The sequence below is a fragment of the Electrona antarctica genome, assembly GCF_951216825.1.
Source record: "Electrona antarctica genome assembly, chromosome: 6".
NCBI classification, from domain to species: domain Eukaryota; kingdom Metazoa; phylum Chordata; class Actinopteri; order Myctophiformes; family Myctophidae; genus Electrona; species Electrona antarctica.
In genome coordinates, this window is record NC_136811.1 from 53,150,845 (window position 1) to 53,173,478 (window position 22,634).

The 22,634-nt window shown below is 42.3% G+C and overlaps 1 protein-coding gene across 1 annotated transcript; it reads right to left on the reverse strand.

Moving 5' to 3' along the window:
- Positions 1 to 639: 639 nt before the first annotated feature.
- LOC306925150 (arachidonate 12-lipoxygenase, 12R-type-like) lies at positions 640 to 13,127 on the reverse strand (the record flags this gene model as incomplete). Its single annotated transcript, XM_079503832.1, has 15 exons — positions 640 to 940; positions 1,086 to 1,259; positions 2,223 to 2,323; positions 2,831 to 2,952; positions 3,409 to 3,578; positions 3,857 to 3,946; positions 5,203 to 5,400; positions 5,837 to 5,980; positions 7,191 to 7,357; positions 7,784 to 7,878; positions 8,675 to 8,797; positions 9,743 to 9,824; positions 10,985 to 11,183; positions 12,052 to 12,235; positions 13,120 to 13,127. 15 exons carry the CDS (start codon positions 13,125 to 13,127, stop codon positions 749 to 751), a joined length of 2,049 nt encoding a protein of 682 aa, XP_079359958.1. The 3' UTR covers positions 640 to 748.
- Positions 13,128 to 22,634: the final 9,507 nt, after the last annotated feature.

A 22,634-nucleotide genomic window follows, 5' to 3' on the forward strand; every position in this document is an offset into this window, starting at 1 on the left:
TGCCAGAACATTAAGTCTCACTTGATTGGTAGTTTAATTTGTCAGAAATGCATCTACTGAAACAGTCAACTGACACAGACATTTTCATCATCACTTCAGGGAATTCATTATTAGATCCAGGAGCAATTCATATAGCATTTACTTTCATGAATATGAACGGCATTTACTTTTATGAAAATTAACAGAACACACACAAACACATGAACATATTTCCATGAACTGCAACTTTTATTCCAAAGAGAGGCTTGATAAATTACATTAGTTTGAAGAATTATTTTGGTCTGAAAATGATCTTATTCGTCTATTTGCAAACATAAAGAAAATGTGTGTGTGTGCGTGTGCGTGTGTGTGTGTGTGTGTGTCTGTGTGAAAACTTAAAAAGCCTTTAATTAGACAACAGGGCTACATATTAAAAACAATAAAATGCCAAAGATGCCATGGAAGCAAATGGACCCTTATGGCTCCATTTGTTTCCATTTGTACACTCTCAAAGTCAGTCATGTATCAAATGGGGGTCTGTGGCCTAATGCACATCTGAGGTCTGTGGCCTAATAATTATAATGGATGCATTTTATAGCACTTTTCTATGCACAGAGTGCTTAACTCCATTCATTCAATACATTGGGAGGTCTCTCTGGCCTAATGCACATCTATCTGGGGGTCCCTGGAATGAAAATGAGGTTGTGAATCAGTGAGTTATTCAATATAGTGAACTGACTTCCTGAGAATAACGTCAAACACACCCATGTCAAATGGCAACACTATTCGCCACCAGCTGTGGGTCCATGAATGTGTACGGGAGGCTTCCAGAGGCTTCCAGAGGCTGGTTTCTGTCATGGACATATTTAGTGAGCTGTTTAAGCTCTGCTCTGAATTTCGCCATGAGGTTGCATGGAGTCTCCTCAGTGAAATACTCCTCTGGGTGATGGCCAAGAGCAACCTGAGGAAATAGAAATAAAGTTGTACAGTTGTGGTAAAAGCTAAAAAAGATAAAAGTACAGTTTTTGTAGCAAAGGCTTGTCAATATCTCATACAGGGGAAACCCTTTACTTGTACAGTTTGTGGTAAAAGGAAGGGACACTTACAAAGTCAGTGGACTCTTTGCTGAGCAGCCACAGGGCGGCCATGACATTGGCCGTCGTGCCGACATCAGGGAGGGTTTGTAGCACGCTGCTGCTCTCACTAGAGCTCCCCTTGGTGGTGGGAGGAGGACGTCGCAACGTGCTGGGATCGTTGGGCATCCAACCACCATAGTCAAACTATAACGATACATAATACAGTCCAAAAAAAGAAATGTTTTTAGAACACAATACTGCCTCATTAAAGTTGATACGGTTATTTTATACATTGTCAGATAATTTAATGTGTCCTTACATTATAATTCTCATCGCAAGATCGAAACGTCATCATTCTTTGTACTAGCACCCGAATATAAAAGGCATAAACTGTCCGAGGTGACATTTTCGTCTACTGACCTACCAAGATCTCAGTAGCTGCATTATGTGCGTTGATCACGGCTACTGTTTTGACCGTGACAGAGGGGCGCCGTCTCAAGCGAACTTGAGCAACGAGAGCCACCACCGAGCGAGCTAAAGCGAGTTGCCATGGTGAATTTGGGGAAGTTCTATAGAGCGTCGCAGTCCCGCCCCCTTTCAGAACGACGAAGGCACCAGGAAATAATTCTCCATTCATTTTTTTCCCATAGACGTTTCCAAAAGTATTTATTTAAAGGCATTTAAGCCTCGGACAAAGCCAACAGCCGAGTTGACAAATCATGACAATAATCAAATTTTTTGGGCCCAAACAAATAATAAGAAATAAAAAAAAGTGTTGTACCCTGCCTTCTTTCTAATTATTTGTTCGGCCCAAAAAGATTAGTTTATTGTCATGATTTGTCAACTCAGCTGTTGGCTTTGTCCGAGGCTTAAATGCCTTTAAATAAATACTTTTGGAAACGTCTATGGGAAAAATGAATGGGGAATACTTTCCTGGTGCCCCCGTCATTCTAAAAGGGGACTGCGACGCTCTATTGAGCCGACACAGCCCTGTCCGAGTTGCAACCCGATAGGCACAGAATCTATTATTTGTTGCGAGTGCATTTGCCCCAACTGAGATAATGGGGCTACTACTTCAATGGTCTGATCAAACGTTATAATGTTGCATTCAGTGCACTGATAGCATTCGAAGCGGGTGTTCTATGACAGTGATACCACTGGACACACCTGTCCAGTGTTGACGGCAGAATGCTGGGCGGAGCCAGTGAAGATCACCATGGTGGCAAACTTCACCAGCTCATCCACTGAGCTTAGACGTTGAGGCACTCCTGAGTGTGGACAGAAAACAAAATGAAAGAAAACTGTTGTAATAACGATGGTAAGAGGAACATAATACAATACCTATGCATGGACTGTTGACATGACTTAGTTATTCAAAAGCATTTAATGTTTATATCTAAAAATATAATTAGCTGGAGTTCATCATTACATCAAACCAGAATCATAATAAACATCAAACAAAGATGTTCAGAAATGTGTGTTTGGTAGATTATTGCTCTGTTGTAACAATGCTTCTTGGAAATAATTTCTATAGATTTTAGTTGGATATTCAAAAATAGCAGATCTACATGCTCACAGCACGTCACGTTTAACACTTGTACATCTGCTTCTTTATTTCTTGATTTTTTAAACCTCTTGAAAGTATTTGTATTTATTTAGAACACAGAGCTTCTCTTCTGGAGGTCCCAGTCAGAAAACATTTTCAGAATGGTGTCCGCGGTTAACAGGTGCTTGCAGTTGAGAAAATGCTTTGTGTGCACGGCCCCTAAGTGTACCTGTCCTTTTGTTGGAAAGGAACCCATGCTCAAATATGTCCTGGATCCATGTCTGCAGCTCACTGTCTTTTTTGACCTCAGCATCAGTCTTGTAATAGTAGCCAAGGATTCCCTCAACAAACCTGCACAACACAACGCAACGCAACACAACACAACACAACACAACACAACACAACACAACACCGACCTCAACATCAGTCTTTTATATCTTTTAACACAAGACAAAAATGCATTACTATGCCTTTTTTGAGTGGTGTAAACCACTCCTACAACTGGCTTTGTTGTGCAGAAAAAATGAGCATGGTTGCTATGTTCACCCTGTTCACCCGGGTGTGATTTAATTACGTCAGACTTGATTTTGTTAGTCTGTGCAGCAAAAATGAGCATGGTTGCTATGTTCACCCTGTTCACCCGGGTGAACAGGGTTTTTTTTCTGTGCAGAAAAAATGAGCATGGTTGCTATGTTCACCCTGTTCACCCGGGTGTGCTTTCATTACGTCAGACATGATTTCATTACGTCAGACAGGCTATATTAAACCACTCAGTTCACACGGGTGTTTTCTATTATGTTCCTATACCTGTGAATGATGGCCCACATTTTCAGTGCATCATCCCTGTAGTAGTATCCTGGTACAGACTCCATGCCACGCTCCTTGATGTCATCAGGAGGACACAGAGAGCTGTAAGTCAATAAGGCCGTGGACTTCTTCAGGATTGTCTTCGTAGCCTCTCCACCTGAAGCTGCATACTGGAACACAAAATCACATGTACTGTATAATAGGAGAACAATCAGATTCCCAACAATTTGATGATAGATCTACCAGTTGTGCTGATGATTGACTGATCAGCATCAGCTGCAGGGGCCGTGCTCTGACATATAGACAAAGTCACTCATGAACGGTCGGCACCGCTCAAAATGTATACAATTTCTGGAACACTGTTCTTAAGTGTTGCGTGTCTGTTAAGAGTGAAAGAGATTTAATGTATTGTTCAGTATTTGACAAACTCTTAAACAGTGTTTCCTACATCTTTAAAGAGTCCAGAAGAGTCAGAAATCAGGAATCCTCGAGCCAGACTGTTGATCTGCAGAGTGTAGCGGGTGTGAGGAATCAGGAGCTGAGGAGGGGAAAAGAGAGATTGATAGTATTGGAAATGAGCTCTTAAGTTTGATTGATTAAATGATTGATTGATTGATTTAATACTTTATTAACAGTTTGCAAAGACAAGCACAGGGAAAGTACAGTTCAATACAAGTTCTGCTAATAGGATTAAACAATCAAGAAAGCACTCATGGCTTGTTTAGTCAATGTTATGCCCATTGGAATGGGGGCTGCGCATAACTCCGACATCCAATTATGCCGACTACGTGGCTTTGCGTGCGGTTAGGGTTAGGGATAGGGTTCATCATCACCATTTTTCGACTGTGGTCGAGATCATGGATTTCACAATGCCACGCCGGTCCTTCATTGCCATCCCCAGTTCCTGCTTACTGATGCATGTGTCCCTAGCGATGACATCAGGGACTGACAGTTTTCTACCTCTGGTCTGCTTTGAGGCAGGACTCCAGAGAAGAAAGGAAGATATATCCTCATGATCAGCTCTGTAGCAGTGGCAAGCAAACTGTGTTCTTCTGGATCGGACTAGTGAAGAAACACAGGGAAGGTTGCCGTATATGCCTACACTGTATTAGATAAGTCGATGGGTAGCTCTTCCAAGAGAGATTTTGCTCTCATTAGAAGGCACCGGGTGTAAGTGCCATCCAGCCGTTTCTCTAATTTCTTTGAAAGTGTCCATGTCTCGGAGCCATAGAGTAGAATCGGCTCGACGGTTGTCCTAAATATTTTTACTTTGAACCTCTTACTAAGCTGGGATGACCAGATCTCGTATGCATGTCACTGCAGGCTGACCAGGCCATACCCTTCCTAGCTTCACGGGTCTTCATTCTTTTTTTTCTCTGCTGATGTAAACCGTGCACTTGAATCTGTTCCGTGAAGATGTTCAAATAAACTAAACTAAACTAAACTAAACTAAAGTCCTTTTGGGAAGAAGATATGAACCCAAATACATGTCGTCATCAACATGTTTCAAAGGAGTGTTGAGGGATAAGGTTAGTAATGCGCAAATCGGACTAACATCAGAATAATGAGCCGTCAGACTAATGACACAGCAACATTGGAATTGCGTTGAACAAGAAAGACATTTGATCGAATTCTGATGGGTGAAACCATAGGGACATTCCTTAGCAGTGACAGTTACCTTGTACAGGGGGTGAGCCATAGCAGTGACAGTTACCTTGTACAGGGAGGGGGTGAACCATAGCAGTGACAGATACCTTGTACAGGGAGGGGGTGAACCATAGCAGTGACAGTTACCTTGTACAGTGGGTGAACCATGGGGACATTCCTTAGCAGTGACACTGCAAAGACCTCTGCCAGCAGGTGAGTGCGCAGCAGGTGAATGTTGAGCTCGTGTTCACTGAAATCGGCACTTCTCACATAGATCTTGGCCAGCAGCCAGTCATTGTCAGGCGGCAGGAAGATTGGATTGGTCTTTGATGGCTTCTGCTTCAACTGCAAGGAACAACAATTTACTACTGAATAATTAGATTAGATTAGATTAGATTGAATTAAATTACATTTAGCTAAAATCCTTGATGCATAATCCACATATCATGTACAATCTCATGCTGGCTAAAGAAACGTGGTACATTTGCAAAACGACAGAGGCACGCTGTGTCAAGCGGACTTGAGCAACGAGGCACGCTACCACACCGATCGAGCCGCAGGCTAGCAAGTCGTTGTGCCAAACGTTGCAATATCCACTTGAGCCGACTCAGTGCTACCTACCAAGGGACATGAACTATCTACACTACAGGACAGAATTGTAAGTTAGTATCAATGGTTACACCTGTGAAGTAAGTAAGGAAGACTCCCTGTTTCTTTCCAGTACGGCTGCTGTGCACAGAGCCCATTGGTTTAATTTTCCAGTCTGGAAGCTTGTTCTCACCTGGATGGCGACGGGCATCAGTTTGTGGTCAGGCGTTGAGTGCAGCAGCACCAGTGGAGCCATCAGGTATTGCTTCTCACCGTCGATGATGTTTGCTTCCACCCCATCCAAGTTCTCATAGTCCAACAGGAAAATGTTGCCATTCTGTTGGAAACATTAACACATTACTCGTGGCATCCATTACTCGTGGAATCCGTAAAATAAGCAGAGAAGGAGGGTCACTTCCGCCCGAGCTGGATGTGACGTAGTCCGGATCTGTAGTGAAGGCATAGGGAACGGACTGACCATCACCCCAGAGCAGCAGCATGATCAGTGCGGCTCGGATTAATGTTTTAATAGGATATAAACATGGCATTTTATGCCATTATGAGCATAAATACCACTAATAACCCTGTACATGTGTACCCCGGCGAACCCCCGGCCCTATGGAGGGGCCGGGATTATCATGTAGGTTGTTTCTACAATGAGAGGCCTATGGATGCTAGCCGCGGAAGCTTACAGAGGCTAAAAGAAAAGGTAAAATAATATTATTATCCCATGGATGGCTAAGATGACCTGAATTACTTTCCACAAGATATCGCGAGGATAGCACGGAATGTGTTAACAATAATAATCGTGCTATTTTTTTCCAGAAATAGCAGAAATAGCTACTGTGTCACGAAACGCAATGTTGTGAGCCTGTAGATCGGTATCTGTGTATGTATGTATGTATGTATGTATGTATGTATGTATGTATGTATGTATGTATGTATTAGGGGTGCAACGATACATTTTAACAGCTATATGTATCGTACGTATACCATACCATACATGGTTGACGATACATGGACGATATTGGTTCATTATGGCGATACGATACAATGATTTGAATCGTATCGGCATCAAACCCTGCACTGAGACACGTACAATTCAATCCATATGTTGATCTGACTCCCCATGCCAAAGAGCCAGCGCGAGGTCGCTTCTCGCCTTCAGGGCGTTTGTCGTATACTGGTACTGTATATGATAGTGATGTATCAGGGCTAATCACAGACATGTGACGTCACATACAGTATAGGCTATGTGGGAAGGGAATCAACACGTGATTGTGTTGGAGGTGCCAAAACATAGAAAAATAAATAAAAGCATCAACAATATAGAGAAACAGTATTCGTAGATACAAAGCAAATAAAGTGTCCATTACAGTCATAGTATTACACTAGGTCATAAAATATATCCCATACGATCCATCTTACTACCTGGGGTTGTTTACACCTAAAAGACAAGATTCTGCCACACATCCAAATACCTGTATTTGTGTCTCAAAGAATAAAGTATCACTTCACCATTTAAAATAAAGAACAAAATATATCACCTTCATTTCCTCTTCTAAGCTCCGCCCACCAGGGAGTCTCAGCATGTCATTGGTCACAGGGAACTTGACCGGCAGGGTTGTACAGCGGCGGATCAACATGGGGTTGAGACCGTTCAGGTACTGGTAGCCAAAGAAAGCATCCTCTCTCCAGTGTTTCTGCACATAGTCTGGAAGACAGGTGGAGCTTGGTTCACTCTGCTTTCTGCTTACGTTACCGTTCAGCCAAGCACCATCCATTTTGTATTGTTAGTTTTCTTCACCATGTCTATGTGTCATCACTGTGCACTGTGCAGCTTATAGCCGTGTTAAATGGCAATACTTTGGTGGGTAAGGTATCATTGTTCCGATGCACATTAGTGCGACCCATTAACCCTATCCCAAACCCTAACCGGGTACCCTAAATATAACCACATGCGGAAGCCACGGGGTGAATCTTAACCGGCCACGTTGTCTGTGAAAGCTTTACTCACAATAACAGAATCATTTGGGGTTTGACTGAGTGTTTAAGCTTTTTTTAATAGTGACCACCTGGAACACCGTCAAGGACCCCTGTGGGTTCCCCAGATCACACTTTGAAAACCACAATAGCCAACCTGAAATGTCATTGCTTTTGACTTTCGCAATGGCGTCAATGCCCTTCCAGTTGTCCTTGGAGATGACCAGAGCTGTCAGTTTCAGCTCCAGAGCACTGGGGAGTGAAACAAGCACAGAGTTTAAAATAGAGGAGAAGACTGCTTCAAAACTGGTGGAGACGAAAAAACTGGTGGAGACGATAAAACATAACAAATGCATTCAACTTTAATGGGAAACTACTTGTGTTTCAAATGGCTGGGCCCAAGAGTCAAATTGTGAGTAGGCTACATATATTAACCATTGCCAAACGTGTTTCAAGGTTATTTTCAATGTATGACATAATTCGTTAGATCTACAATCTCTTTCTAACTCCAGTAGACTCTTTCCAACTCAGACTAGCATTTAAGTTCAGCACAAACCAGTCGGCCGATGGAATCATGGAACATTGTTTTTGCGCATGCTGCATCGCTGTCTGCATTGTTGCCAGGACTGCTTATTATAAGCAACTTTGGGCTTGTTTTCCTGTAAGCCGCTATCCATAGTTGCGGGTTGCCTTTGTTTGGGCTTGTTTCTGAAGTGTAGCTGCTTATTTAGGCTTGCTTTCAAGATTATTTTTGAAAATAGCTGATGTAAAAAGCTCAAGTGGTTAAACTGATCGGTTGTTTCATTCACAGAATCTTGCAACACAGGGTCTCATAGACCAAAACAAATCACACATACCCCTCCAGCAAGGGCGAAATCTATATGGACTGGCCGGCCGCTTCGATAGGCCGGCCGGTCGTTTGATAGGCCGGCCGGTCCATATGGATTTCGCCCTCCCTCTACCATTTTTGCCTAGCTTTGCTTTGGTGCCAAAATGGGCTTGGTGGAGAGCTGGCTTAATGCAACGTTAACAATGTGTAATGATTCACCTTTTAGCTCCAGTGTAGAGAAACTGAGTGGTCTTGTTGTAGGAGAATCGGACTTCTAAAGGCAGATCTAGAGGATTATCAGACTTCATGCACTGAGGAATGCCTTTTATATATACGTCCCACCTATGGAGGAAGAGAGAGCAGTCAACTGCAGCTGGCTTGGAAGAACTTGGGTAATTTGACCAGACAAACTGTAAAGTATAGTCTTCAGTGATTCTCAAACTTTTTTCCCCCCATTTCCAGGACACTCCAGTTTGAGTGTGACGTGTGTAGCCAGACCACGTATGGACCCCTAGTTTGACGTGTGTAGCCAGACCACGTATGGACCCCTAGTTTGACGTGTGTAGCCAGACCACGTATGGACCCCTGAATGTGACGTGTGTAGCCAGACCACGTATGGACCCCTATTTGATACGTCTTTAATCTCCTGGACCCCAATCTACAGCATTGCAACATCCTCAGTGTTAATTTAACTCTGCCTTTTCCACCAAAAGTTCTAGAGCTGGTTCTGTTCTAGGTTCTTGGAACCTTATTGGTGCTTCCGGCGGGAATGTTTTGGTTCCATTTCCGAACCAACTTTTAGGGTTCTGAACCAATTCATTTTCAGTGGAAACTGGTTCAATATTAGGTGGTTAAAACAAATAACTGTACCGGTTCAACCCTGGTGGAAAAGGGGCCTGAGACAGAGTTATGGACCTCTAAGTGCCCATTTGTACACTCTCTGAGTTACAGACCAGAACATTGAGAACTGCTGCAATGGGCATTAAGCAACTCCACTAGTAAATCCACTAGTCGACCTTGTTGGTACTAGTTGACTAGTCGATAAGAAAAAAAGAAAAAAAAGTTTATTTTTATTTTTCCCCCCCAATTTTGTAGGCCTCAAGATCAGGTAGATTATAGTTATATTGTCACCAATGTACAAATATTTATTTAAAAATAATAGGTAGTTAACATAATAGGTAGTTAAATAATAGGTAGTTAAACTAGTCGACTAGTAAACTAGGCAACTAGTCAACTAGTAAAAATGACTAGAAGTGAATGCCCTCAGCTGCATAAGATCAGACTCACTGATAGGCCTTCTTTCTCTGCTTCAGTTCTTTTTCTCTGCATTTCTTGGCCAAAGGTAGTTCGTCCTTGGAGCTTATCAAAGCTGAAAGAACAAAACAAAGAAAAAGAAAAGTTTAGAGATTAAAATCAGATATTTAGTGTTGATAACATGCAGGTTTAGTATAGGTATTAATATAGAATTTGCCGCATAGGGCAATTAATAACTTTTTTGTGCTGTTGTTGCAATATTAATGGTTTGGTTGTAGGTTTCACGCATGCTGACATGTGGAGAGAATGGGGTAAGATGAGCCAGCGTCTAAATTGAACCACCCCCTTTATCTAGAAAACTAATAAACTGTGTTGTCATGTGACCTTAAATCTAGTAAGCATCCATCATTTACACCCTACGGCCAAGCTACACCAGGCTTTTCGCGCACAAAACGCGCACGTTTTTAATTTAGGTCCAGTCCTATTTAAACAAACGCACGCGCGGGCCGCACGTTAGGGTAAACGCGCGAGAAAAGCCTGGTGTAGCTTAATTGGCCGTAACTGTGAAGTTGGGAAACACATGGGGAAAGTAGAAAATATTATTTTACACACACACACGCACGCACGCACGCACGCACACACACACACACACACACACACACACACACACACACACACACATTGTCATAGATGCTTATTGCTTACTCATGATGCACTGCTCCCCGTGCTTTATATTTATTATGTCTTGTGTACAGCTGCATGAAGGTACAACTTCAGCTCCTTGGGTATTCTATCAACATTAGTACTGACAATAGGAAAATGGGGTTGTATGTACTCCAACAGCAGTACACCAGTGTTACCAGTAGGGGGCAATGTGACTCCACACATAAAACCAATTTCCTTTATACTACTGTTCCATTGATGAACAGATTAAACTTTTACAACATAGGCATGCATATATCTCACAAAGTCTCAGCTGTACACTATACAGTACTGACACATGTTGTTTTCTTTACATTGAATTCTCAAATTTAAACTAGCTGTTTTTATAGAATAGTTTAGTTAGTGCTGTCAAATTAGAATTAGAATCAATATATACCCTACCAATTTTAATCAGTGGAGAAATATATCATCATGCACAAAGATCTATGTTTTATATTTGTTACTGTTCTATCGCTGCGTGATTATATTTTCAATCCCATAGCTGGAGCGGTGGGGCGTTGCCATAGGAACCGGACCACGGTTAAAACGCTGCGGTGGGACTCGACCACTAACCTTTCCCCTCTCTGAACAGGTGTGGCTGTCCATCGGCGATCCATTGGTAGACGGGGAAGCGGTAAACGTCTCCTTCTGGAGACGTGATGTCAATCTTGGTGGGGAACCAGTCGTCCCCCACGAGGAGGGCCTTCTTCTCCAGCTCGATCAGCACCAGCTCACCAAGGCTCCCGGGACAGTCCACGGAGAAGGTAGAGGTCTGAGAGCACACATTGAAGAAATATATACATATAATGGCAGAGTCCCTGTTGATTCTCCTTTGCTTAAAGTATATTTCCTATCTATCTATCTATCTATCTATCTATCTATCTATCTATCTATCTATCTATCTATCTATCTATCTATCTATCTATCCATCTATCCACAGTGTTTTGTCCCAAATGGGCTGCCTGCTGTAAAAATGTTTCACCTATACCACTCGTTCTTTAACACCAGAATAAAGATGCAGTGCCGTGATTTTTGTACTTTTTCTGTTTTGTATGTGTCTATGGAGTTAACGTTACTCTAAAATAGACCACCAGGTGTAATAGAATATTGGGATATGTCTTCCCCGTGTATTTTTTGTTTCTTCCTGAAAGCTGAAAGCCTTTGAGTCAAAAGGCCCAATCGAAATGACAGTGATATGATTACAATAGCATCCCCTCCCCCTTTATCATGTACATCAGACTTTTTTGACTTGAGAGCTATACTTTCAAAATGACCAGCGCAACAAGATCTATACCACCAAAAAATATGAGCTCATTGCTGAAAATAGTTTAAAGAACTTGACAAACACACTTGGAATGGGAAATATAGGGGGGGGGGGTATGTAACTTTCTAATGCTACTGATTTTTGTGCTCAACACTCTTGAAAACAAAGTATTCTGTTGTGGGTTAACAGGCCATTTTTCATGTCAATCAATCAAGTCACCTTAATTCAAGTGGCAGATGCCAAATTATATATTTTTTTATTTAAATGATATATGTTTTCGGACATTAAAATGATGAATTAAAAATATGAATATATGTCACAAAAGGGCTGCTATTGGGTGGCATTCCAAGGGTTAAGGTAAGACGACTTTACTTACAGTGCCTTTGGAGAAGTCAGCAGCCGCTTCCAGCATGCTGTTGAGCTGGGTGCGCTCGCTCTCACCCTTCCTTCCCACCAGCTTGATGGAGACGCTGTTCACGGTGGACGCGTTGGTTAACCCCGTCAGGCCCAGAGCGAGGCTACCCGTGGACACTTTCACTGTGTATGTCACCATGTTCACCCTATAGGGAGAAGACGGAGAGTGATCTAATTACATCAAACCACCATGGGGGGGGGTCCAGGACCCCCAATAGGAGCAGTGGTGGAAACAGCAGGCACGGTGCTTCCATACAGGTCACTAAGGAAATTGCCTTGGGGCGGCAGTTAGTAGAAGTAGAAGTTCCAATCTTCCGCCGTAGTCTGAAAACACACCTTTTCAGACTCCATCATGGCCCGTAGGACTTGCCCTAGCCCCTTAGATAGCACTTTATGTAGACTTAGATAGCATTTTATACAGACTTATAGCATGTTACGTAGACAGCACTAGAATTGCATTTTATGTAGTCATGGCACTTTATAGTACATACGTATGTATAGTATAATATAGTATGTACTTTATATGTATAGTTTAATTATATAGATACTCCACTGTTACGTTCTTAGCTTACGCATGTTTCATGATAACTACTTTTTATATATGTGATGTATGCCATGCTTTTTGTTATTGCTTAATGTAAATCGCTCTGGATTAAGAGCGTCTGCTAAATGCCTAAATTGTAGAGGCAGAAATGTGTCGGCCACAAAAAAGAAAAAAAGACAGAAATTGTTGCCGTGCATACCAGATGAAGAATGTCTTAATCACATTCTTCAGCATCACCAAGAACGCCTTGGGGGAGGGAAGGGTGCCCAAGTACACGTGAACCCTCCCCCCTGCACGCACGCACGCACGCTCACACGCACGCACGCACAGCTGCTGCACACATTGTGTGTTACAACCTATAGGTCACGGTAGTTCCTCCATAACTCCCTCAGTTTTTGTACGTTTTTGAATGTATTTATGTATTAATGATTATTTATTTTTGCCCTCAAAATATTAAGTCGGGTGTCTTTGCGCAATTTCACGTACTTGGCCATGTTGACCACAGCATATCCCATATGGAACGGCAACAGATGCAAACGATTCGAGATTACTATTTGCACAACATGAACTTCAACATGAAGACTATAATGTTTGAGAACCACTTGCTTCTCAAACATTATAGTTCATGTTGTGCAAATGGAAGAGGAAATGATCCTTCCCCGTTAACAGGTGATCACCCCCCCTTCCTCTTCACTCTGTGTATACAGTTTTTATTTTTTCCTGAAATTATTATTATTATTATTTCTTTTGTTATTTATTTTGCAAGGACATTTTTTTTGCGCTATCCCTTTTGGACTAAGTCATGCATTTGAGTGTACTCTGTTGCTGTTTTTACATTTATGTTCAATAAACTATTCATTCAATCAATCAATCAAAATAATGTACCAGATTGCTTTCTAGTTGTGCTTGTCAACACTTTATAGATCGGCAGGTTTAGTGATGCCAATGTTTTATCAATATCCCAACATCTGTCATTTAAAAATGTCACCACAATTTAACCATTATTATATACTTTGGCTATTCAAAAATAGTGAACATACATGTATACATCTTTGAATATATTATTTTGAAATCAAACGTTTGAATGTGTATATATATATATATACACACACACACACACACACACACACGTTTTTTTCAGAAAACCTTTAGGATTTATAAGACCGTTTTAGAATTGCGAGACATTAATGTGTGCATTTTCTAATTTCTGTCACACGCACGCACACTTCAACCGATGATTGCTGGCAGTCTTACCTTGGTTTTGAAGGACTCAGAGAGGTTTTGAAGGACTCAGAGAGGTTTTACCTTGGTTTTGAAGGACTCAGAGAGGTTTTGAAGGACTCAGAGAGGTTTTCCAGATCTCACTCAATGACACCCTTCAATCTGTCCACTTTTATACAGTGCTCTGGGAGGGACTCAGTGTCACTCCTCCTGGCATCCAGTGCCAAGAGGAGGCAGTCATTCTGCAATACTAAGACCAACAGAGGAGAGAATGTATGTATGCGCGTGACATCATCATCAAACCAGGAAGTTATGCAGGAACGCCTACTGAGTGGCAAAAACTACTTTCTGGCCTTGACAGCCCATACATCCACACAGAAAAGTCATATCTGATTGCATTAAACAACATTAAACGATGTTAAACTCACTTTGCCTGTTGCTTTGCCACTCGATGTGCCATTCACTTTAAGCATGCGCATACTCTCTATAGCTTTCCTCACAAATGTGTTCATTAAGGTGTCTACTATCACCTCTAAGTTTGTTCCAACCCAAATCCCTTGGGAAACTTTGTGACAGCTACTGAAAGTCGGGGTAGTGCTGTCGCCTCACAGCTAGGTCTTGGGTTCAATTCCCGCTGGGGATGCTGTGGGCGCTGGGGAACGTGTTCTCTTGTGCAAACATTGCAATATGGCAAGTGGAAGCATGATTTATTGATTGAATACTTTATACTTTAAGTTCAGTTACACACTTTTCAACTGTAGTGAAAAGCCAAAATGCTTGGGTCTTGTGCGTCTTCTTGCTTGTGTGAGGAAGAGAGAGAGCCAAGAGAGCAGCAGGCAGTTAGATTAGAGAGAGAGAGAGAGTTTGATGAATTCCTGTTCTGTCTATAGAAGTGTCTATTTGTACGTCTCTAAATGTTTTGATGATTTGAACATGGTGGACCCTGTTGGAAACAAGTGTAATGCTTAATTGGGTCGTCCACTCACAGTTAACAGCCTTTGTATTGAGTTTGTGCTTGAAATGTACTGTAATTCTGCAAACTGTTAATAAATTCTTCAATCAATCAATCAATCAAAGAGTGAGAGTGAGAGAGAGACAGAGAGAGAGTCCTTGATCCTGGGCCTTCTTTTCCAGCCGTTTCCATGTCAGTCCACACTGCTTGGTGTCAGTCTCAGGTGTCAAGGCTTAGTGGGATGTGTAACACCCGTGTGAAGTGAGGGACACTCTTATCATCATACATCATCATCAAGAATGGTGGTCCCTTATTGGCCAAGGGTTCCCTTATGCCGATTTGCTCAGACACATATGACGTAAATTATCCATTCATTGTCAATGGCATTTAATGTTTGTGTTCAGACAACACAAACATTAAACACTATAGCTGTTTATAGGAGGGGCCCCTCAAAAAGAAAGGCCGAATGCAGAGGCACTGTGGTGTAGTCTGTAGCGCTGTCGCCTCACAGCTAGGTCTTGGGTTCAATTCCCGCTGGGGATGCTGTTTTGCCCTTTTGCCAATCCCCCTGGGTGGGGTTGGCAAAAGGGCCTTTCTGTGTGGAGTTTGCATGTTCTCCCTGTGTCCCCCTAGGGACACACACAAACATGCAGTAATCCTGGTCTCTAAACTGCATGCCTCCCCCTGGCCAGCCGGGGCACCTGATGGAGGGGAAAGGAACTGGTTGGAATAACGTGTTACTTCCACGCGCTATGTCCAACCGGGGAAACTCCCCCCTGTCAGGTGAAAAGAAGCAGATGGACTCCTCATGCATAGAAGGAAGCATGAGGTCAGTAGCGCCCAGGATTACATTTTGATAATTGACACTGGGTGAAAAAATGGGTTGCAAAATCGTGTAATACAAATTCCAACAAAAACAAATGCACTATGCAAATGCACCATCACACTAGAGTATCACTCTTGCCTTTTCCTGAAAGGTGGCAGCCCCTATGTGGTGGGGGAAACTCCCAGGGTGGCGTAGTCTGGTAGTCTGTTTCCTGGTTACATACCTAAACTAGTGTTTTTGTTTGACAAGGAGGAAGCTTCAACAAGAATTCTAAGTTAACGATGAAGTGTTAACACATCACTGTGTGATCCCATGCCAGCTTAGTATGGAACAACGGGTAAATGCACTTCAGAATGGCAACCGGTAGGCTTTGAAGTTAATTGATGAGTGCATGGAATGCAGTGTAACAGCTACCGTACGTTGATGCTGTCAGCAGAGAGACAGACACTTTCTACTGTTGAGCCACAACATGCCAAACAACACTATAGGCCTATGTAATGTTCTTTTACAGTATATTTTCAATGCATTTCATTAGTTCCATGTAATGAAAAAATCACACCCGTGTGAACTGAGTGGTGCAAGGTCTTATATAGCCTGATCAGCTGTGGTCTGACAACACATACTAACCATAGCAACCATGCTCGTTTTTTTGGTACGAACAAACACGGGACACGGGTACAAAGCCAGTTGTTGGAGTGGTTTGCACCACTCAAAAATACATAGCTATACTGTGAAGTTGAACACACTAATCTGTTGTAAATAGAATAGATAGATAGATAAATAGATAGATATATGCACATGTACATTTGTTGATGATCTATTTTATTCTCTCCTTGCTCTCTTTTTTAACAGGCCATGTAGGTCGCTAACCCTAATCTCAGTCTTAACCTTAACTTAAAGTGCAACCTTGAACCTTGATAAAAAAATCTTAATAATTTTGTAACTTCAGGTATCACTGAGTTGTCAATGTCATGAACCAGAGACAATAAATGGTAAATGGTGCATTTATATAGCGCCTTTATCCAAGGCGCTTTACATAGATTGTGCATTACATTCACCCATTCACACACACATTCATACACCGATTGCAGCGGAAGCCATGCAAGGTACCAACCAGCACATCGGGAGCAATTTGGGGTTCAGTGTCTTGCCCAAGGACACTTGTAGACAGGAGGAGCCGGGATTCGAACCGCCGACCCATGGGTCATTGGACGACCTGCTCTACCTCCTGAGCCACAGCCGCCCAGACAATAGATCAGAAGGTGGCCTGGGCCATGGCTCAGCGGTCCAGGCACCTTGGCTGGTAATCCAGTCTGGCAGTGTGCCGCGGGTTCGACTCCCGATCCCGACGGCCTTTACTGCATGTCACTCCCCCATATCTCTCCCCATTTCCTGTCAGCCTACTGTCTGTCCCTCCATTAAAATATATAAAACTAGTACTTGCGCGCTCTGCTTGCGCAAGTAAATATGAACCTTGGTTGAAAAAAACTAAAGTTGGCCTTTATACTGTCCTATCATACCTCAGCACCACGGATAGCACTGTAACAAGTTAAATGCCAAATGGGTCTTCAATCAACATGGGGACTGGTAGGCCTAGTCCTAGGTAGTCATCAAAGTTATTACAGGGGGGCTCCAAATCTTTGTGTGATAGGATTCTCTCTCTCCCTCTCTCTCTGAAGCCGATCTCTATCCTGAGGGGAACATTAGCTGAAAATAGCAGATCTACAAGCTCACACACTTTGAGGCATTGTGAGCTTGTAGATCTGCTATTTTTGGCAAAGATGTTTGAAGTAGGGAAAAAGAGCTGGCCAAGAACAAGTTTAGTTTATAAACGGATCATAGTCTTGTATGCATACTGGTTTAGCATGATGGTTGATGGATATCTAAATTAATAACGTTAAATTACTGGACTTGTATGCCTGATCATATGCATGGTTAGAGTGGATACAGTATATCAATGTATCATAATGCAATTTATGGCACAAACAGATGTCAGACAAAATGATGCAGCAACGCCCCATAGGCAAGCAATAGGCCCATTTGTGCCACACTAGATATCATACCATTAAAATATTTGTGTAATTTATCAAGACATGTCCATCAAACCAAATCTATACTGAAGAGGCCTGACATTATTCCATTAGTTATGTTGTGACAATACTGTAGCACATTAAGGAACAGGTTGCTGGCTTTGACATTTTATGTTTGGGATAAACATGTTTTGATCATGAGTTCTGGTTGCACTGCACACAGTACAATCTGCAATGAACCATGCCACACAAAAGTAAGGATGTATCCTCTGTCAGTGCTGGTTATAGGAGTCAGGTGGCCCTATGCAGGCACGGTTTGGACGGTCTGGCAATTCTGGCATTTGCCAGAAGGGCCGGGTGGGGCCGGCTGAGCGCCCCAAAATAAATCCCCCAAAAATACACACAAACAAAAATCACATAGGCTGCACCCATAGGGGGGTTAAAGTGATTGTGACATTGGTGGAGGGGAGGCAGATCACCATGATGAGGATGGTGGTGGTGTTCAGGAGCAGGAGTCATCACCATGATGAGGATGGTGGTGGTGTTCAGGAGCAGGAGTCATCACCATGATGAGGATGGTGGTGGTGTTCAGGAGCAGGAGTCATCACCATGCAAGCTTGTGATGGAGATTTTCATCAATATTTCATTTTTGCCACAGACATACAACATTTGTGATCAATAATTTGACCATGAATACATAATAAACTAAATGTGCTGCACATTTTTTAAATTATACTAGAATAATAGAGAAAAGTCAATTTACGGTAGGCTACTTGGCCTATAATGACATGCCCAAACAAAATGGAGATGCCAGGGTTAAAGAAAACCTTAAGACCACCAGGTGACTATAAGACGGTCATTAACTGTGGCATGATGAAAGTTTATTCCATATTTGTGGTTTCAATAAGGGTCTCATCAGTACAGTTAGTGCTTCCATCGCATGTTACATAACATGAGAAAAGGGCCATTTAGGTGCAGAGGTGAGTGGGTGCGTGTCATATGGTTATTGTAGAGATTGCTTGCTTTTCAGAGGACAGGGTTGCTTGAGGTCATGAGGAGATCAAGTTCTACCAGTTCTACCTTAGACCTTGCATAGCTGTGATGTCATGCATGACAATGGAACAATGGAAACAGAAAGATAAGAGTCAAAACCATCATGTACATGTACGTACGTGATGAGTGATTAGATAACGATAAAAAGAGCATGCCAGGTCACAACTAGTTCCATGCAAGGGCTACTATAACTTTGATCAGAGGTGAACAAGCTTCTAAATGGAGATTGTGGACGCCCAGGCTGTGGATCAAGGGTCTTCACGAATTAGGATTGTGGAGAGTTATTATATATTGTTACACCACCAAGATCAAGCTCAGTGAGCAGATGGAGGTTCTGGGTCTTTGCTGTCTTTCTCAAAGCCTGTATCTGCCTAAGCTTAAGAACAAAAATAAACACTATGGCCCTCATTTATCAACCGTGCGTACGCCAAAATATGGGTGTACGCCGAAATTACCGCAATTGTCGGCATTTACGATTTGCGCCAAAGCATGAATTTGAACTTGAGCCAAGACAAAAATCACGTCTGGTCGGGTCGCTTTGTCCTCACCTGTTTTTCTGTCGTAGAACAGCGGAGCAGCATTGTTTGACCAGCTGAGAGGCTGTCACAGGCATCTAAACATATGTATTCACTCCTAAAATGTTTATATAAAACTGTATAGGTATGTATATGGGCTAAATGTAAAAAAGAAAAAAAAAAGTAAAGGAATACATCAACGATGTGTCTTTGTGTCATATGAAATTAGGAGATTTCCAACTTTACAAGTAATTAAAATCGCGCAATTAAAAACAATGTTGCAAGTTAGATGCTTAAGCCATTTAAACAGTGTTTTGCATGAGCGCATACATGCGAGGATTTGGGCTGTCTGTGCTGAAATATTTCCATGACGGGACGTTGGAGAGTATAGTGCAGCGCTGCAGCTGCGGAGAGTCCCAACTTGGGTAGCCTACTGTAGCCTAATCTACAGCAGGCCGATGTCTTTCTGGAGTACAGACAGTACAGTATGTGCAATCTCCTCCTCGTTTAATAAACCCGACGCGTCGCTCGAATGCCAAATGTGCCGTGCCAGCGCAAGTGGGAACGCATCGGAGATAGTATAGGCTAAAGCCAGCCTGCAGCCCACCATACTACCACCACCACTGTCCAGTGCCACATGACATGAGGCTACGGTTTTGGCTGCAATATTCATATAATAAGTTGACAGCGAGGCAATTTATATAGACTGTCGAAACGAACGTGCATGGTCAATTGGTCACGGTGTCACGGACGGACCACAGTGATAGAGAGAGACAAGACAGGAGATGCACCTTGCAAAACAGCAGCGTGTGTGCGCGCGCCTATTTGTTATATAATTCATGGTTCACAGGTTCAGGTTTTCGTTCACTAATATATCTTGTTGTATATTAAATGAATAAAGACTTTAATAATTTAATATACAACTAACAACACAGTGACAGTTGCTTGCAAATTGCGATATGTGTGTGCGTGCGTGCGGGGGGGGTGGGGGGGGGTGAGGCGGGCAGCAGGGGAAGCGAAGCGAGAGGAGAAACAGACATGCAGGTTTATTTATTTAAGATACAACAAGTTGCGTGTGCGTGGGTGCGTCTGTGTGTGTGTATGGGAGGGGGCAGCAAGGCAACTTAGGCAAGCGAGTGAAACTTTTTTTTCGCTGTAACCATGGTTTCCAGGTCTTATTGTAGTTGTTCATGTCGCAAAACCAAGGGCGCGGCTTGATTTTATAGGGCGTGCCAGATTGATTTCAGCCGTCACATTTATTACTGCTAGGAATGAAATTAGGAAGGATCAGCTGTCTGCGATCACTTTGTAAATGCCGACCCGACGTGGGTGTACTACGAAACCTACACTCGAATTTGGGGCAGATTTTACACTCAATTGATAAATGAGGGCCTATCTCTCAATGGTGAAATAGTTTTTCAGCAAGTTTATTTGCTCAGTAGCCTACTGCTCTCCTTAACACAGTGAGAGCCCACGCAATACTGCCCAAAATCACTTTCACCTAGAAAATCCATTCACATTTTTTATAATTCAGCTGACTGTGGAGACACATGCTGGAACTTTTTACTTTGAAATGTTTTATAGTTTCTGAGTTATTTAATTTAAACGCCAAATGCATTCTCAATGGCGAAAACACAAACTTTGGCACCACGTGTTAAAAAAAAAATGATTTTTCTGATTTTTTTTAATAAAAAAAATAAAAAATATATATATATATATATATTTTTTTTTGAAAGACGTCCACAGACGTCTTGGGCTATGCACGTGCGGTAATACCCAGGACGTCCACAGACGTTTTGGGCACAAAATGTGTTTTAATAGATCCTTCTGAACAGAACTGTTTTTGCTGCACCCCACTGTGAATAATACATAATAGGCCACAGACATAAACAAGTCTTGCCACAGACACATTTGTGTGTCTACGGACATGTTGATGACCCCAGGTCAGGAGACTGATAATAATAATGTGGCTGAGGTTGTGATTGATGGTGGCCCAATAAGAAGCAGGTAGGCCTAATGAAGTTGTTGTAATAGATCTTTTGAAAGGAAAATGCCTGTGGTCTCCTAGTTAAAACGTTGGTTTGACAAGCAATAATCAAAATACAACTAACACAATGATATGTTTAATTTTGTGTAGAAATGTATTTAGAACACACTATTTGCACTGTTATTTAAACAAAGGCCAGGGCCGATCCACGCATGACCCTACGCAAGATGATTTCATGTAATAATAAATAATACATAATAACTAGTTTGAGAGGGCAACTTTGAGAGGGCCACAAGGCATATACCGGTAGTAAAAAAATAGCTGATCTACAGCTCAAACTGCGACGTGTTTTGAGCTCGTAGATCTTACGTTTTTGCTATTTTTTAATTGGAATCCTGAATTATTTTATTTAATTTCAAATACATTTATATGTTCTTATGTTAACTTTATGAAATTATATGCAAATACATTGGACATAAAAAACACTAGTACTAGTCATTAATTAAGCTACTAATCAATAATATATCAGTATTCCAATATTAACCTGCGGGACACATTAAGTGTAGGTGGGGGCCACCCACCACTAGCTCATGTAGGGGATACATTAAAAAATCACACCCGTGTGAACTGAGTGGTGTAAGGTATTATATAGCCTGATCAGCTGTGGTCTGACGTAATGAAATCACACCCGTGTGAACTGGGTGACCATAGCAACCATGCAAATTTTTTTTGGTACGGACAGACACGTAAACTAACAATGATGAAATCACAACCGTGTGAACTGGGTGACCATAGCAACCATGCTAATTTTTTGAGTGGTGTAAACCACTCCTACGACTGGCTTTGTTAGTTTACGTGTCTGTCTGTCTGTCTGTCTGTTCGTACCAAAAAATGAGCATGGTTGCTACGGTCACCCAGTTCACCCGGGTGTGATTTCATTACGTCAGACATTACGTCAGATCAGAGCTTATCAGGCTATATAAGACCTTACACCACTCAGTTCACACAGGTGTGATTTTTGTTTTGGTACGGACAGACACGTAAACTAACAAAGCCAGTTGTAGGAGTGGTTTACACCACTCAAAAAATATATCTATCTCCCTGTGATGGGACCTTGGGATACATCACTGAGGATACATTGCATCCATGCGATGTATTTTCGTTCTGAGGTATTCTATTTATAGTGACTCATAGGAATAGACTATGTGACAACCAGGTATAGTCTGGTGTCCACCGGAGAGACGGGTGAGAGCCGGAATGTAGACGGCACCCCGGGAGCAGTATGGGTTAGCGCCCCAGCCTGCATCCTCTGTGAGGAGGAAGCCCAAAAACCTTCGATGAAGCCTTTAGGAGGGCCATTCGAGCCGCAAGTGGAGCCTGCAGTACTACCGTTGCCCAGCGATGGAGCCTGCAGAAC